This window comes from Coenobita brevimanus, chromosome 102 (assembly GCF_032717465.1).
Source record: "Coenobita brevimanus isolate Jiangsu-jjx chromosome 102, ASM3271746v2, whole genome shotgun sequence".
Lineage (NCBI taxonomy): Eukaryota > Metazoa > Arthropoda > Malacostraca > Decapoda > Coenobitidae > Coenobita > Coenobita brevimanus.
In genome coordinates, this window is record NC_137055.1 from 34,162,529 (window position 1) to 34,180,917 (window position 18,389).

At 39.7% G+C, this 18,389-nt stretch overlaps 2 protein-coding genes across 2 annotated transcripts; one reads left to right on the forward strand and one right to left on the reverse strand.

Annotated features, from left to right (window-relative positions):
- Window positions 1-2,649: 2,649 nt before the first annotated feature.
- On the reverse strand, window positions 2,650-5,334 carry SCCRO3 (defective in cullin neddylation 1 domain containing SCCRO3). Its single transcript, XM_080284568.1, has 2 exons — window positions 5,214-5,334; window positions 2,650-3,467 (listed from the first exon to the last, which is right to left on the reverse strand). The coding sequence occupies exons 1-2, from the start codon at window positions 5,332-5,334 to the stop codon at window positions 2,650-2,652; spliced, it is 939 nt and encodes a 312-aa protein (XP_080140694.1).
- Window positions 5,335-8,968: 3,634 nt separating this feature from the next.
- Window positions 8,969-16,554, forward strand: LOC145415314 (mannose-1-phosphate guanylyltransferase catalytic subunit beta-like). Its single transcript, XM_080284591.1, has 7 exons — window positions 8,969-9,006; window positions 9,436-9,612; window positions 10,318-10,461; window positions 10,671-10,797; window positions 15,177-15,311; window positions 15,749-15,920; window positions 16,262-16,554. Exons 1-7 carry the CDS (start codon window positions 8,969-8,971, stop codon window positions 16,300-16,302), a joined length of 834 nt encoding a protein of 277 aa, XP_080140717.1. The 3' UTR covers window positions 16,303-16,554.
- The last annotated feature ends 1,835 nt before the right edge of the window (window positions 16,555-18,389 follow it).

The following is an 18,389-nucleotide window of genomic DNA, read 5'->3' on the forward strand; positions in this document are numbered from 1 at the left end:
GAGCGAAAACATCCAGTCACAAGTACACAGAGTCAAAGCTCATGCTGAAAGCTGAGACTAAAACTGTAACAGATCTTATTACACAGCTCCAACATCCGTTCTCCCAACAGTTTCCAGTATGTTTTGAGAAGTTAGTTGATTTTAAGATCTGGTTTAACTTCAAGTCCATAAAAAATATTAGCTGTACCATGACTAAATTCAATATGAGGACTCCTTTAAGAGGAAACATGTTGTCACTGGACAGACTAATTGATTGGCTGGCTGACTGAATGCACCTTACCTAACCCCTCTATTTCAAAAATTCTCTCTGCAGTTGAATATTGCCACCCTGAGGCAGCAAGAAAATACCCTAATAGAAAAAGACGTCGCCACAATGAAAGGGTTGAAGATCTGCTTCCCTAGTATACAATGACCAATACTCTGAATTTGTATCACGATCCGCTTCCCTAGTATACAATGACCAATACTCTGAATTTGTATCACATCACACTAGATGGGGTATCGTGTTGACAAGATAGCAGCATCACATGGTACAATATTCAAACACAAAATGTATTTAAGTACAAATCAAACTTCATGATTAACCTAATAATTCACAAGACAAATCTCTCTTCAATATTGTGGTCTTTCATCAGTTTATCATCGCTACTACTAGATAATTTTATTCATTTTAGGAAAACCCCCAAGTAGGGAAGGGGCTAGTTTGTCTCTTCTACTTCTGTCTCCTAAGTTACACAAATCAGTCATGTAGTAGTAAGAATATACAGTCATAAAAGACATCACTGTACTGAAGAGGTAAATTACTAGCAAAAAAAATCATGACATCTCTCTCTGCCTCTTGAGCAAAAAGCCTTAACATCTTAACTTTACCAAAATAACCTAAATCACTTAAACAAACACTTGCAACTCCTTTGTTCCATACCTCAATTAGGACATTTACAAACAGGTCTACAGCTCACATACTGGGCCCTAATTCACAAACAAGCTAACAACTCCCTCATAACAAGGGCTTGTTTTTCTGGAGAGAAGAGAAGAGTGTACTGCTTTCCCAAGTCTTTTCTTCTCTCTGCAAACACAAATATTAGTTGTGAGAGAAAAACTGAAATGAGCTACCTTCCATTTTATGCAGAAAGGGCAAAGAATGGAGACTGCAGAAACTCTCCTTGTTTCTTTCCCATGTTTCTCGTACTTTCTGCAAAAAACAAATGTCAGCTATGAGAGGAAAATTATCATGAGCAAGATATTTTTTGTTTTATGCAGAAAAGAAAATGGAAGAGATTACTAAAACATACCTAGCTACAAAATAAAAATTAATGAGCCATCTTCCATTTTTTAAAACAGGACCAAGAAAGGACCTGCACAGACTTAGCTCAAGTGTTTTAGGCTATGCAGAAGGGACAAAGAAAGGAGTTACCAAAAACTCTCCTTATCTCTTTCTTCCATCAATTCAAAATCCAAGCTACAAGAAGGAAATTGCCTGTGAGTTTGTCTGTAAATCTGGGCCCTGACTGCCAACTACACCTGCTCCATTCAGATGACTTTAACCCCTTCACTATGATGATGTATTAGTTTATCCCTGCTACCTCTGGATGAGTATATTCATCTTCTTCTGATTAAGATCAGCAATGAAGGGATTAAGAGAGGCTACAACTAACCCCTCCATTTCAAAAATCTATCATAAAATGAATACTATCATCTGTAAATTACCTGGTATATAAAAAAAAATACATCACCGGCCTGAAGAAGGTAAAACTGTCAAATAATGGATTTTCTTCACAATGAATAAACTTTGCAATCCTATAGCCTAGTATGAAAATTATACTTCATGTGGTATCAGGAACTGTTTTTTCCATTAATTAAAAAAATATAAACAGATATCAATAAAAAGTTCTCAATATCAATGTGATTACATTTATAAAGCATTTAACGAACAAGATTTAATGAAAACTAAAACTTCAGTAATTATGAGAAAGCTGTGATACAAAATGAAAAGAAACTTAAGGTAAGGTACAGCTATTTCCTCAATACCAATGGATGAGTAATTTCCATTCAAACACTTCTGGTAAACAATAGTACTTTGTGAAAGCCTCACATTCACATATGAACTTAAAGACAGCAGCTTGTGTTTAGAACCTGTCATGCCCTGTTTCTATTCTGTTCAATGTCAACCATTATAGATCATCCTGGCAGTAGAGCTCATCTTACTAAACTATACACATGAGCAGTTCTTGTGATCACAATGATAAGTCAACCTAAATTTTCTACTACTGGTTCCGGGTGAACTTATATAAAGATGACAGTTGCCCTAACTCTCACTGGATTTGTGTGACAAAGACATTCCCCTAACTTACTGAACCATGTGAAGATGAGTTTTGCTAACTCTTAGTGAACTGGGGCCATATTTATAAACTCTCCTAAGCTTAAGTTGTGAAGATGATTGCACGGATTTATGTATGTCTTCACTCACACAGCTACTAAACATTTCACTATTAAATTAGAGTGAATATTAATGCAATAAAATAAAAAAATAACATGATGATCTGTGATAACAGTGTCCTGTTGTGATGTTTATCCTGTAAACTGGTTAGGATCCTTTATAAATACTTCCCCTGATGTGAAGGTGACAATAATGCTAGCCTTGATGTGTCATTATTCACTCTCCTCTTTGTGGTCCTTGGTGATATTCTGGTTTAGCTGATCATTTTCATGCTCCACAAAGTCATCAAAGAGGCTGGGCCAGGCCTCGGTATCATCGTAGGAACCAAGGTCATCGCCCACAGCCTCAATGAAATTTAGGAACATATTCCAGGTGTCCCGGGGAATGCCCCTGATGTTGGGGTGCCTCTCCAGGAAGGTCAGCCACCGCTTCAGAATGCTGGGTTCCCGTTGCGAGAACACGAGCTTCCAGAGCAGCACTGCCATGTCGGACGGTAGGATTCGTTGTCCAGCCTCTGCATCCAGTCCGAATTTGAACGTGAAGCGATAGAGGTCCTTGAACTTTTCTGGATCCTGAACTTCAAGTAACATTTCAGGGAACTTTGACTGGATGCCCTTAACACTGTCCACTCTGAGGGCCTTACATCCACTATAAAACTCCCCTCTACTAAATCGACACATGGTTTCTGCCCCAAACTTCCAGGCAAGAACTAAAACTTTGAATTCCTCTGGCTTCACGTCAAGATCCATACACAAGCGTTCGATACCTTCCGAGAGAATGTAGTCACAATGCTGGTCCTTGTAATGGTCAAACAACACTGCAATCTTTGCCTCAGAGTATTCCTTTGATGGTGGTCGCCGTACTTCATTTCCAGACTTGGTGAGGGGTGGGATTCTTGTACAAAAGAGTCTCTTCTCCGAGCCACCAATGACAATGGAGTTTTTGCCACTACCATTGCTCTGGGTGTCTGGTGGGGGCACAGGTGAACGGCCCTCCACGCCACTCACACTACTCCCACTTTCACTCACTTCTGAAACATACAGCATAATTAATACATCATTGTTGCCTATGAGGTCTTGATCTTCCCTGGGAATCCCTTGACAGGCGCTGAAAAAGATCCACTGCAGGAGAGGGGCACTTTCGCATGGTGACATCAACATACCCAGGCAGCAGAACAGGTTATATGAATGCTTCTCAACTCCCACTGTGTCTTCTCAAGAGGAGGGTGAACTGCAGCAAAATGGCAGCTTCAACCTGTGGTCCACAGGGTTCATGTCCCTAAGAACCTAGGGTTGAAACTACTACTACACTAATTCCTTGAAAAGGGATGGCCAAAACAGAGCTGTTGGCAAGTTACTTTCTACTCTCAAATATCTATCAGTATTTCTGTCACTCCTCTTCCTTCTATTATTGTTATGATTTAAATCAGAGTGAAAAAAATCACGATTTAAATCAAAATTGATTTTTTTAATATAAACATAGTAAAAATTTAGAAGACAGAAAGTGATGGATGTGTATTGTACAGAAGGATCAAGTCTGCTTGGCCTGTACTCTTCCTGTACTGATCTTGATCAAGTCAAGCACAAGAGATTGCCTTTTGTTACAAGGCAAATCTTAAAAACCAGAGGAAAGAAGGCTCTTTGATAATAATAAGTGCTCTGGTTAGGAAAGCCTTTAATGCATCATGTCTTTTCAAGTTGCATAGCAACTTTTGGGTAATAAATGTATGATACCAAAATATGACTTCATTTAACACTGGTAAAAGCTTAGTACAAAAAAAAAGTCTCCATAAAAGTGAAAAAATAAATAAATAAAAATAAATAATTCAATTAAGTAAAACAATCAATTTAAATATAAAAATCTGATTTAAATAAAATATTAAACTGAAGTATATATATATATATATATATATGCCATTTTTTCAACCCTGAGTATGAGTAACCTTTCCCATACCAAGAAGTGCTAGCCTGTGGTGCACTGCCTTACTCCCACTTCCCATTCACATTTATTATTTTCAATTTTGTAAGTCTGTTTATTTGAACAGTGATATATAATCATGCCTAATGGAAGCATTGCAGCAAGTGGGAGGAAAAAAAGACCCAGTATGGTACTCTTCTGACAGAATTCCCAAAGGTACAAACAAGGTTGGGAAAAAAAATAACAGATAAAAAAAAAAAATCTTATTTAAATTTAAAAAAATCCAATTTAAATTTAAAAAAATGATTACTTGATTTTCTTTTTTAAATCGGTGATTTTCTCCAACCCTGCCAATATACTCATACTATGGTACACCACTCTCATCTTCCAAACCATATACTGTCTTCCTCTTGCAACATTACCTAAATCTCATACTTACAAGACATTCTTTGGCACCCTATTCATGCCCATTCTTAGTACATGCATACATCACCTCAATGTGCCTCTTTTATTTCTTTCCCTGCTTACTGGTGCATAATCACTCAACTATGAATGCTGTAGTGCTGGTGAGGGATGCCTTCATGTAGTGGCACCAATATGACTGGGTAGTGGAGCTGCCTGGTTGTACAAACTTCCCTCTATCATCTCCTTATCCCTCAAAAGAAAGATGGCGGAAGGTAGAAGGATAACTTCATTCTGCAGTCCCATGGGCTTGCATTTTAGATGAACCTGGAGCTACAACTATTACTATTACTCTTATTACCAGTACTACTACTATTACTACTCTAACTACTAGCTACTAATACAACTACTACTACCATGAATGCAGTAGCTGTACAGTACAGCTGTATTGGCTCACCTCTGGGCCGGTCATTGTCAGGCCTGGGGGGAAGTTGGTGATGGAGGGAGGAGTGGTGGTGGTGCTGGTGGTGCTGATGGGCTGGGGGAGGAACCTTGAGGCAGGAGAAGCACTTCCCCATTGGTCCCGCTGCCCACCACACCTGACCCACCCCTCGAGGCCAGGCACCACCTATAAACACAAACAATACACTCAGTCAATATTATATGGTAATACTGTATTTTTAAAGCTCATACTTGCTATTAAGTCTGTTCATAATGATCGAGGTTCTGGAGCGCAGTGCCTCCAAGCAGTGGCACCATTACAGGTATTACTTGAGTGGTGGAGTTGCCCAGCCATACAGATGTCCCTCAATTCCCTCCCTATCTCCCAAAAGAAGGAAAGGCGTAACAAGGGCAACTTTGGTCACCAGTCCACTGAGTTAGTGTTCAAAAGTGCCTAGGGTTGTAAATACTGTAGTTACTCCTACGACTATATCATCATCACTGTTTTTTCAGCTGAGGACAGAGTAAGGCAGGATCTGGAAATCAAGAATTATAAATATGAAAGTGGGGAAACTACTTCCAGCATAACCAGAGAAATGGGTCACAAACTTATTTACACATCATGCAAGTCCCAGAAATCTTAGCTCCAGTTCACAGACCTGAAATAACTTATTTCAACATGTCATCTAATTTATGTCCCTCAAGCATCAGTAAGCATATGAAATATCAATGACCTTGTAGGAGGGTCATTTGTCATGAGGCAGTGTATAATGACTCAAACAATGCACTTTTTTTTTTTTTTTTTACTCCGAGTTGTTGATTCCTCCCACCACTCACTAAAACTGAAATGGAAGTTTCTGACCTTGGAAGTTTACACAAAAATATAAGGTTATTATACAGTACTTCAGAAAATTCTATGATATGTGCAAGCCCATCACAAATTACCTTAATTTGTTCTTACAACCATAGGCTTAAAACTTCCAACACAGAGGGAAAGGCATGGCCCTATTTTTGGACAAGCATCTATTCAACACCTGTAGTCATTATACAGTACGGTAGGTGATTTGCCTGAAACCCCTATTAGAGTGATCAGTATGGGCTAAGAGCTGAGATATGGCCCACTATCATCAAGCTCATCAGAAGTTATTGTGCTGGGGTACTGCCTACCCTTTTATAATTTATGATAAAATCATACAGTTATTACTGTTTCAAATTATTTATACTGGGTAACAAAGACTTCTTCTTTGTAGCCACCTTTTCCAGGATTAAGGTGACTACCAGTAGTTGGAGAGAAGAGATTTTAGTAACTTGTATGCATGCCTGATTACATGAGAGATCTGGTATACTGTACTATTTTGCTTTTCCTAGCTTTGAATATGACATACTAATACTGCATGAGAATATACCTAATCTTTATGCCAGAACACAACCTTCACTTAAAGAAATTTTTGTTTAACATACTTGCTCTTACGAATACATCCACAATGCTTGATGAAGAATTAGTGCCTCTATTTAACACTCTCAGGCTCCTATAACTCACTCTCAGCTGCATTAAGTCACCTGGCATTAGCTGGAATAAAAGGCCTGCATTAGCCCATCTATAAGAAGATTAACAGTACCAGAATCAACACTCTCACACTGTTATGACTGATTCCCAGCTGAATAAAATTATATAGCATTAGCTGGAATATAATACAGCCCTGAGCTTGAGCCATCCTGGTCATGAGTATGTTCAGAGTTGTTTCAAATACAGTAGTCAGAAGAGGCCAACAAATACTAACTACGGTACTTGTAAATGAATTCTGTGAATCAGCGTAGAAATATACACGGTTCAATACAGATCTATACAATATGGATGTCCTAAATAACTCATATGCTTGGATATTTTGTACATGGAATACAAGCAAAGTACAGTTCTTATATATATACATAACTACATAAAGTAACTTTCTAATGCAAAGAATATGCACCATACTGACCAATACTTGAGCATTACTAACTTGGCCTACAGATAAATACCTGTTGTTGCTCTATATGAAGCAAGAAAATTATAGGCTGGGTAACAGAAGCATGAACTTAAAGGAATGATAATGGGAAATTTAGCAGATGAGACAGCCCCAACCCTGCCTCACCTGTGTTGCGTCCTCAGCGTCGTCACCACCTCATCACCTGCCTCATCTCGCCTGCCTCACTATCTCGCTATCTGCCTCATCTCGCCACCCTCACTATCTGGGAATCATGCCGCTAGAAACACCACCAGATTGCCACACATCGATATATCTCCCTTCAATGCCTTGGAAACAACAGAGCTCTCAGCCAACACAATAAGTGCTGAAAGACTGGATATCTCTCACAATCAGCCGCTAGGGGACTAAGAGGGAATATGGAGGATTCAATATTCTTTTATCGGAGTATAAACACAAGAAGGAGAACTGGAACTCAATTGATAAATCTTTATATATACATGATGGAACAAAACAGCCTGATGGCAATTGAAGCCATTACACAAACATATTACTACCCACAGGCATTGATAACAATCATGCATGAATTTAGCATTTTTTTTTTTTATCTATGAAATATGTGTACTTCACTACATAAATAAATTCGATACAAACGTAAACGGCTAAAGAAGTCTATACACAGCTTAATGGCTGAAGATGGAACCTTATTTTAGAAATGCAATTTAGATATGTTTTAATATCACAGGAGACGAATTTCATATAACAGATGTTTGCCGTCTGTGTACATAAAAATGGTTCACTCGCTTTCGTTATATGGATCCACTTAAAATGACACCACCGCAGTAGGAGTCACCTGTGGTAGGTTAACAACTATCGCTCAATACACCTTAAAAATTTACACACATACTCATGACATTTGCTAACTGCAGTCCGGCTCAAACCGCCTTGTGGTATGACTCCAACAAGCCTGTTTATTCAGCTCTGTACATAATAGTAGTATTACCAGTCTTATTACACAGGCTGCTCCACTACAGACACTGTCAAGGATATAAGTTTACCTGCTATCCTACTGTACAGTACCTACACCACACCTGTGTCGTTGATTAATAAAATTTATTGCTGATATCTGTCTTTATATATCTGTTGTCTAATCTGTAAATCTTAATCTATTCTTGGTCATTTTGAATAAACGTACTCTAGAGAGTAATAAGTTGCACAGCCTCCTAAACCAAAGAAGAAAGCGCCTACTACTCGATTTTTCCCCACCTCATTTACCAGCAATTTGATTTCTTGCGGTATCTGCCAACTACAATGGCACAGACACGCATGAATGGGTTTAAAGAACAATGAATGGATTTAAATGTCGTTTAAATTACAATGTAAACACTGGTCAATGAATGGTATGCGTACACCCGAGAACATGAGAATGGGCATAGCTAATTCTTCATTACTGATAGGATATTGATGCATATTTGGCAATCAGGCTTGCGTGTTTATGTCATATAAAAATACATCATTGGTTAAATACATCGTCGTTCGTTCATTATATCCGAATGATACAAATATCCGGAACTTCCCCATACTTGTTGACGGTTGGGTGCAGTGTTACCAAGGTATATGACTTTGCTGTAGATGGAAATATGTTAAATATACATCAGTACTGACCTTTGAATTTCAAAGATCATATAAGATGAAAGGTCGAAGTTTTGTTACACATTAGGGCATGCACAAGAAAATAATTGGCTCATAAAACTTACCAGAATCAAGAATGGCAAGTGGTTACAACTTGGCAACTGTGACAGACATGATGAAGGCAGTAGTTTTAGCTGCAGGTTATGGCACCAGGTTTGCTGGTTATATCTTAGACTTTTTTGGATGTGCAATGTAAGGTTTGACTCAGAGCAAATGGAAGTGTTCATAGAGGTGATAGAATAAACAGATATTACAGGACAGCAGTAGTTTTCGTGCCATGCTGGAAGTAACATTTTTGAGCTTTTTGCCCCGTTCGGCTAGTGTGTATCGATGTCATTAAAACCCTGTTTGATCTATGCGCGTGTGACAAGGGGTTCTTGGATATAACCCTTATACTTCATCTGGAACATGAATGAGGGGAACATCCCATGTTGCTGTGCTCCAAGAACTACAGTACCGTACCTAGAACCCCAAACATCTGAGTGCTGAAAACTGTAATTCAGAAGAATGTAAAGAAGAAAAAAAAAAAGTCTATAAGGACTCATGTATCAGCAAAGCTTTTTCTCCTGTCTTCAATTTCAGACTGGAGCGTGACCTACAAGATGACACCAGCGGGAAGTACAGTCACCTGATAGGGATCCCCAAACCTTTGTTGCCAGTGGGTGGAGTCCCACTGGTTACTCACTGGATCCATTGCTTCAGCACAGTGCCACAGATCTCCAGTTTGGTGGTAGTTGTCAATGATCTGCATAAGCCGCTGTGGGTTATGTTAAATTTTATGTTTCATTGAGACATGTAGGTTAAGCGCATATATCTGTTCCTTTATAGGGGACCCTTTACTTAGGCAGAAAATGGACAAGAAAAACTACTCAGATAGCAAGTACAGTATAGTAATCCCCCAAGTTTTTTTTTTTTTTTTTTTTTAAATCCTCGGTAGATTAATATAAAATGCCATTTTAAGTTCACTGATAAGTCATCCAAAGCCATCACACCACTGACTGGGCTGAAATAAGAGCCCGGTGTTGTGTGTGCAAAGTCTATCTATCTATCTGTCTATTGCCAGACACCACAATCCCGTAAAGGGTGGCCATTTGACACTGAGTTAGTTGTTTTACAGGGAGGGGCACCAACCCTCCACCAACCCGCTTGTTGTAAGTCCATAAATTTGGGGAATATCCACTCTGACAATAGTGAGCTTATACTCGGAGTTTTTCTGGATATTGATGTACAGTACCAGCATATGGGGAAAAGGCCACTGTAGTCATGTGAGTGCAGAACTTTAAATTACAGTATGCTTAACATAATGGTGCTGCACACATGAACGAGGTAAATAATGCAAAAAGCAAGTGAAAGTAGCAAGAAATAAAGTAAAAAGTACATCTTCAGAATGAAAGGCTTAATTCATAATTGTGTAAGATTTATCATTCTATCTTTTCTTGTATAGTAATATGAACATGGCTTCAGGTATGAGCAGTGGAGTAAGACACTACCACAGGAAGTGACGATTGTAAGTGATGGCAGCAACAGTAATGAAGGTCGTAGTGGTGCTGTTGCCTGTATGGCACTGGGGGTACAGGGATGCCCTAACGACACACTGTTTGTGGCTGGGTGAGTTGGTAGGAAATGTGACACTCGAGGTAAAAAGGTGGTCTTTTGCAGTGAGAACAGAATTAGTATTAGATATTAGTAAGAAATATAAGTTAGCTAGGATACTGCTGCTGATGATGATGATGGAAAGAAACAGTACAGCACCTGACTGAGTGTGTATTCCTATATGTTCTTTTGTTCACTAATATTCTCACCTACTGTAATTTCAGTGACACACTCCTGAAATGTGATTTTTCCCTGGCAACTATGATATCTAAATTTGAGTCACTGAAGAAAGAAGATGGAAGGGCATGTTTGGTGCTGGGATGTCCTGTCTCTGAGGAGAATGTTTCAAAGGTAAACACTCATTTATTTGGTAACCCTCTAATTGTCACTTCTGTGTATCTGTCAGTCCATCTGTCTGTATAAGTGGTGGACATTAACACGTTAATCGTTGATCCATTAATAACAAAGCTAATTTTTTTTGTTAATGCATTAATCCGTTATTTCTGTTACAGGTCACTTTAGGTTAGAAGTGTTTTAAGTCATCATTTACATCATCAAATTGTTAGTATCATAGTGACTCAAGCCAACAGAACTTTTGACTGTGGAGCGATCATAGACTCATAGTGATGGTGTCTCAATCAAGTACATCGCAAGAATCTGTCCACTTGTCTCAGTTGTCTGCAAGTGAGACTGAAGTCAGCCAGGACAGACTGGACAGTCAGGAAACTGTTGTGGCTAGTGAGGGTGTCTTTTATAAAGGAAAACCGAGTTTCATATGTAAAAAACAAAAATTGGCAAGTAGCATATTAGCAGACTATCAGAATAGTGATTAGCCAATTTAACGTTTAAAAAACTAGCGGATTAATGGGTTAACGGTTAATTCCCATTAATTTAATGGTGGAATTAGCAAATTAACTTTAACAGAGCTACATGACGGATTGATGGATTAACAGTTAACCAAGCTAACGTTTTTCATTAACTTGCCCACCACTGATCTCTATATTTATCTGTCTGTCTTTCTATCTGTCCATCTCTGTCTATTCATCTGTCTTTTGCTAGAAGCCTTAATCTCAGAGGGAGTGACCACAAACAGATCTGGTTGTCACACTGTTCTCCACTGTTCTTTCATTAGTTAATTTTGGCATTATCATTATATTGCACAAGTTAATTGATAAACACAGGTGAAAGAGAGAGAGATTTTCCAGGTGCTTGAGGGTGGGAAAGTGGATGTATGTGGAATAACTGAAACAAAATGGTGAGGAGAAAGTGTGAGAGAATGGGAGTATGGATGGGGTATATGTGCAGGAGTAGGTGAGAATGAGAGGGCAAAGGAAGGAGTATGTATAGTTGTGAGTAAAAGATGGAAGAGGAGCATAAGACAGTATGGATCAGTTGGGTCAAGGATTGTGTGGGTAAAGTTGAAAGTTGGAATACAAATGTGGGTGATTGTGTGTGTGTATGCGCCAACGCAAGATCGTGCTAGAAGAGTGAGAGAAGAGTTCTGGACAAATGTAGAAGTGTGCATGGAAAAGTTTAGAAGGAATGAGAGAGTGTTTTTGATTGGTGATATGAATGGTAAAGTTGGGAATGTGAAGGTGGATGGAATAGTTGGTGAGTGGGGTGTGCCTGCTGAGATAGATGAGAATGGGAGTGCGTTAGTGGACATTTGTGCTGGGAGGGGGTTGGTGATAGCCAATACCCTCTTCAAGCATAAAATGATCCACAGGTATACATGGCGAGTGATGAGAAGGGTGGGTGGTGAACTGAATGAAAGGAAGGCAATGATTGATTATGTGTGTTTGGATGAAAGGATGCGAAGATGTGTAATGGATGCAAGAGTTTATAGAGGCTGGGGGAGTGGACTTTCTGACCACTACTTGGTGGTGGCCAGAATTAGAATTCAAGTAAGATGGAGGAATAGAAGAAGGGAAAGACGAGAGGAAGGAGTAGTTGCAAGGAGAGTGGAAAGGTTACAAGAGGATGAGAAAAAGGCAGAGTATAAGAGAGAAGTGGGGGAACGATTGGGCAAATATGAATTGGAGCAGATGGGAGACGTGGAAGGTTTGTGTAGGATATTTACAGAAGAAATATGTGCAGCATGTGATGTGGTGTGTGGAAGGAAGAGAAGACGGAGGGGGGTGCAAGGAACAGCGTGGTGGACTGAAGAGGTGAAACAGGCTGTGGCACAAAAGAAGAAAGCATACAATGAATGGATGAGATATACGGGCGTGGAAGAAGTTGAGAGGTGGAAGAGAGAGTTATATGTAGAAAGAAAGAGAGAGGTGAAAAGAATAGTAAGAGAGAGTAAGAAGAGAGTGGATGAGGAATTTGGAAGGAATTTGAGTGTAAAGTGGAGGGACTGTAAGGAAAGAGGTGAAAAGAGTAAGACAGGGTGGAAGTGAAGTTAGCAGGGGAGTGAATGATAAAAATGGTAGATTACTAGTGGAGAAGGGAGAAAAAGTAAGCAGATGGAGAGAACACTTTAAGGAATTGTTGAACATAGAGGATGGAAGTAATGTGAGTATAAGTGGCTGGGGAATGGCTGGGAGAAGGAGGGAGGTGAGAAGACAGGAAGAAATCAGTAGGATAGAAGTTGTGGAAGCAATGAAGAAAGTTAAATCGGGGAAAGCCCCAGGAATTGATGGAGTGTGTGGTGAAATGTTGAAGCATGGGGGAGAGATAGTAGTAGAATAGATGTGGAAGATGTGCAGATTGGCCTGGGAGGAAGGTAGAGTCCCGGAGGATTGGAAGTCAGGTATAATTATTCCCTTGTACAAAGGAAAAGGGGAAAAAAAAGTGTGTGGTAATCATAGGGGCATTTGTCTTCTTAGTATAATAGGAAAAGTGTATGCTAGGATACTTATTAACAGAGTTAGAGAAAGAACAGAGAATTTAGTTGGAGAAGAACAGGGAGGCTTTAGGAAGGGAAGAGGTTGTGTAGATCAGATATTCATTCTGAGATCTTTAGTGGAAAAGTTTCTAGAGAAGGGAAAGAAGTTGTATGCGGCTTTCATGGATTTGGAGAAAGCATATGACAGGGTGGATAGACAAGGATTATGGAAAGTGTTAAGAATATATGGATTAGATGGGAAGTTGTTGAATGCTGTGAAGAGTATGTACGATGGTGTGAAGGCTGCAGTGCGTATGGATGGTGAACTAAGTGAATTTTTCTCTTTGAAAGTTGAGTTGAAACAGGGATGTGTCATGTCTCCATGGTTGTTCAATCTGTACATGGATGGGGTAATAAAAGAGGTACAAGGTAGGGTAGTGGATGTTGGAGTGGCCCTGGTAAGAGGGGATAGTGTTTGGAAACTCCCTGTACTGTTGTTTGCAGATGATACTGTGTTGTTGAGTGAAGACGAAGAGGAGCTGCAAGGCTTGGTGGATGAGTTTGGGAGAGTGTGTAAGAAACGGAATCTGAAGGTGAATGTAGGGAAGAGTAAAGTGATGGTCTTTGAGAGAGGTGAAGCCAGTGAATGTACAGCGAGGTTGGATGGTGAGGAATTGGAAAATGTGAGTACGTTTAAGTACTTGGGTAGTGTGATGAGTAAGGATGGAGGTTTGGAGGGTGAAGTGCTTGAAAGGGTAGAGCAGGGAAGAAAGGTTGCTGGTTCTTTGAAAGCAGTGATAAGAAACAGGGAAGTGAGCATGGAAGTGAAAAAGTTACTACATGACAGTATTGTGATACCAACTCTAACGTACGGAAGTGAAGCTTGGACGTTGTTGGAAGGACACAAGTCAAGAGTGAGAGCAGTGGAAATGAGTTATTTAAGAGGAGCTTGTGGAGTCACATGGAGAGACAGGCTGATGAATGAGGATATAAAGGAGCGTTGTGGTGTGGATGTGGATGTGATAGGAAGCGTTATGAGGAACACACTGAGGTGGTTTGGCCATGTGGAGAGGATGGAGGGTGAAAGACTGACAAAGAGAGTGTATGTGAGTGAGGTGGAGTGGGGAAGAGGGAGGGGGAGGCCGAGGATGAGATGGAGGGATGGGGTGGAGAGGTATATGAGAGTGGGGGGTGTGAGTTGGGAGCAGGGCAGTGAAATGGCGGTGGACAGGACGACTTGGAGGCGATTTGTTTGTGGCCACCCCAAACGGGATTGAGGCTTCTGGCAATAGATAGATAGATGCATTACTTTAAGAAGCAGAAGCTCCTTGCCAAATCAGTTCTGCTTCCTGTTTGTCTTATATTTTCTGGTTATTTTTGGGGTGGTACTGGTAAATGAACGTTTCATGTTAAATTTCTTTCACTGTTGTTTTTAGCTATGTTCCTTCCACTGTCTCAACTGTTTCTCGAGTGTAATGGTGAACACTTCCAACATATATCCTGGTCACCTTTTAGTACCTCTTCTTAGCCTTACAATTTTACCTAACAACTAAATCTGACCTAACCCAATATAGCAGTTATCCTAACCTAATCTAACAATTTAACCTATCCTAACTTAACCAAGATTTGAGTAAGTTTCAGCAAGTCTACCATTACAAATGTCAGAGAGGCATAAAAAATGTGATGATAACATCATCATCAGCAGCAGCAGCATCTAATCAACAAGAGGGAAACAAGTCAACAGAAAACAGTTGTTTAACACCATGAAAATAGAAAAATACATACAACAAACTGGAGCAATAGCAGTTGAACTGGTAAAGTCCTTCTGCTGCTTAAAGTAAAACGTACTTTTACTGGTTAATTATATTAGCGTTTTCTAAGATTTCTGTGGCCTCAACAGCATGGGATCATTGAGATAGATGAGAGCGACCGTGTGAGGCATCTGCTGGAGAAGCCTCAGCCCCATGAGACAGCCTCCCGTCTTCAGTGTCCATGTGTTTACCTCATCTCAGCTGTATCACTGCCTCTCATTCAGGTATTTTGATGTTTTAATCCTCTTTAAGTCAGTACATTATGTCCTCAGTATATGAGTATTTCCCTTTTGTCTTTTATTTTTTATTTTTTAATCAGATCCACCAAAAATTTCAAGAAGATTACATATAGAACTCCCTTTGGTACTTGTAAGACTCATTTACTGATTTCCCTCAATTTACAGTAACAGTTAAATGAAAAATTTGTGGTATTTTGGAATACATTCCTGACATATCGGTAGAGCGAGGACTTACTGTACTGTATTCAAGCTAATGCCTGATTACTGATACTTTTTTTGAGTTGAGGATGGGTGATGATGGTGATGATACTGGTAATGCTCATGATGTTGATGGTGTTGGTATTGAAGGTGATTGTGCTGGTAATGATAATGATGATAATGATGGTGATTAGAGGTGTGACTATTCTTTGCCATCTCAACAGGAATTCCTGGATCGGACTCAAGAACAGCCACTTAGCTGTCGAGACGCAACAGGCAAGTTCATTTCGGCCTTGGTCGAACAGGTGCCGGTATACTGCCTTCCTGTGGCTGGCCGGTATGATGTGGGTGGCCTGCAGTCTTACCTGTCATGCTGTACAGAATTTGCAAGCGATGGTCAGTCATAAACAGTATACTGGTATCTGTAATAAGCTGTATTTCATCTCATGAAGATTATCCTGGAAAGTACTGTACAGTGGTACAATAAGATTTTGCATATGTTAGTAAGCAAATGAGGTGTACACACTTCATTGCGTCCTCATAGACCAACAGACTTTCATTGTGTCATAGACCTTTTTTTTTTCTCAAATGATAGGTGTAAATGCTTGTCTTAGTTTTTAATGTTTTGGGAATATTTTATGTGTTCCTGTTCTTATGCCTCAGTTTTTGTTGTCTTTGTACTACAGTATTTTGTATGTTTGTGTTCATACAGTACATGTTTGTTGTCTTTTATTCAGGGATGGTGGCTGCAGCACAAGACTTGTGTAAGGTGAAATAACAAGGAGACTGACCAGCACAAGGTGGTGGGGGAAGTGCTTGCATGGAAGAAGTAAAGAAGTCAAGATAACTTACTGTTGATAACACCAATTTGTATGAAGTCCTTGTCAGTTGAAATAGGTCTTTAAAGATTTTTTTTTCCATCCTGAGATGGATTGAAAAACTTGCAAATTAAGATTTTTGAAGTACTTATACATGTAACATTAAGTAAATCTGTGTATATAAAAAATATGTATCATTGTACCATATAAAGAGAGCAGTGTTGCTAGTCCTACATGCAGTATTGGTATAGGCTTTTCTTGTTTTTGTTATTGTCATTGTTGCTCCAGGTTCATCTGGACATGAACCTTGTAGAATCCAGGAAACTAACTAGTTCATTTGGGCACTCTCAGGAATATTTTTTGAAGATTATATTGAAGGTTCATCTGGGCTGTGAGTGACATTCAGAGGTGAATAAGCGTGGTGTGGTATGGGAGTCTGCATTACAGTGAGGGCATAGTCATTTGTTCATGAGTTGTACCTTTTGTTACTAAATCAGGGAATTATGAGGCCACATTATATTCTGGCTGGAGGAATTTATGTCACTCTAGGAAGGGAAGAATCTGTAAAGTGAATGTGTGCAGTGGGGGGGTTCTTGAAAATTGGTGTTTGGGTGTAGGTTTTGGATGGCTTTTGGTGGTTGTGTATTTATGAATATATTTATATTTATGCAGTAGTGGGTGGAGGGGGAAGGATGTTATTGAGATGTCCTGTGTAGTGTTTGGATTTTCTTTTATTTTTTGGGGGGAGGATGGTGCAGAATGAAATTGCAAGGGTGGGATGGATCCTGTGCATACCTCTCATGTTCTTGCAGTCTTTGGTTGGGAGTATTTTTCTTTCTTGGAGCAAATGATCTATATAATTTGACATTTTGATATCCAGTTATTGTTATTAAATCAATATTTTGTGTTCTTTGAAGCTTTTCTCAGTAGCTGCTAAGGGTGAGACGACGAGGGTTTGTCATTTAATAATTTTTTATTCAGATGAACTGTTTGTAGAATGTTTTCAGTGAAGATAGTTATAGCTATGGGAGAGATGTTTGATGCAAATGGTTGTGATCAGGTCTGGTCCTGTCATAGAGTTTTTGCATTTTTTTAATTTGTTGTGAGGTGAATTGGGGGAGAATTTGTGTGCTTCCTTTGATTTTCCCTTTTTTGTGATTAGACTGTAGCTCCTGAGTTATTTTTTTTTTAATTCTTGTGCAAAATATATACAGAAAATCTCATAAAGATTTTGCATTTCCTAATGATAGAGAACAATGGCTTTCAGTAAGCAGAATTTATCATTTTCATAGCAATCAATAAATCGTATTTGTTGTGCTTAGGTGAGATGATGGCTAAGTGTGTATGTGTGCATGTGTTCTTGCATATCTGTACTTTTACAGGACTGAGTCAGACCCCACCAAACACTGCCATACCCCAGTCCCCCAGTCCACCCCACCAAACCCCAGTATACTCCAGTCCACCTTATTAAAAATCTACCATACTTCAATCCACCCCACCACACACTGTCATACCCTAAAGTACGGTACTAAACCAAAACCCCATCATACCCCAGTCCACCCACCAAACTCTGCATTTACTCCAATTCATTCCAACAGACTCTGTGTTTACCCCAATTCACCCCACCAAACACTACGTTTACCCCAGTCCATCCCACCAAACTCACGTTTACCTGAATCCACCTCACCAAACTCAGTGTTTACCCCAATCCATCCAACCAAACTCTGTGTTTACCCCAATCCACCCCACCAAACCCTGCCATACCTCAATCCACCCCATAAAACCCCACCATATCCCAATTCACCTCACCCACCATGCCCCAATCCACCCCACCAAAACCAAATCATACCCCAGTCCAGCCCACCAAATGCCACATATACTTGAATCCACCCTTCCAGACCCTGCCATATCCCTATCTACCCAACCAAAACCCCATGATACCCCAATCCACTCTACCAAAACCCCATGATACCCCAATCCACTCTACCAAAACCCCACCATACCAGAATCCAACTTACCAAATCCCTCATTTACCCCAATTAACCCC

Excerpts from the sequence above, each read along its gene's own strand:
- SCCRO3 (XM_080284568.1), bottom strand. The coding sequence starts at position 5,334 with ATGGGGAAGTGCTTCTCCTGCCTCAAGGTTCCTCCCCCAGCCCATCAG. Across the intron at positions 3,468-5,213 it reads TGACAATGACCGGCCCAGAG|AAGTGAGTGAAAGTGGGAGT; the intron begins GTGAGCCAATAC and ends TGTATGTTTCAG.
- LOC145415314 (XM_080284591.1), top strand. The coding sequence starts at position 8,969 with ATGAAGGCAGTAGTTTTAGCTGCAGGTTATGGCACCAG. Across the intron at positions 9,007-9,435 it reads GCTGCAGGTTATGGCACCAG|ACTGGAGCGTGACCTACAAG; the intron begins GTTTGCTGGTTA and ends CTTCAATTTCAG. Across the intron at positions 10,798-15,176 it reads CTGAGGAGAATGTTTCAAAG|CATGGGATCATTGAGATAGA; the intron begins GTAAACACTCAT and ends TGGCCTCAACAG.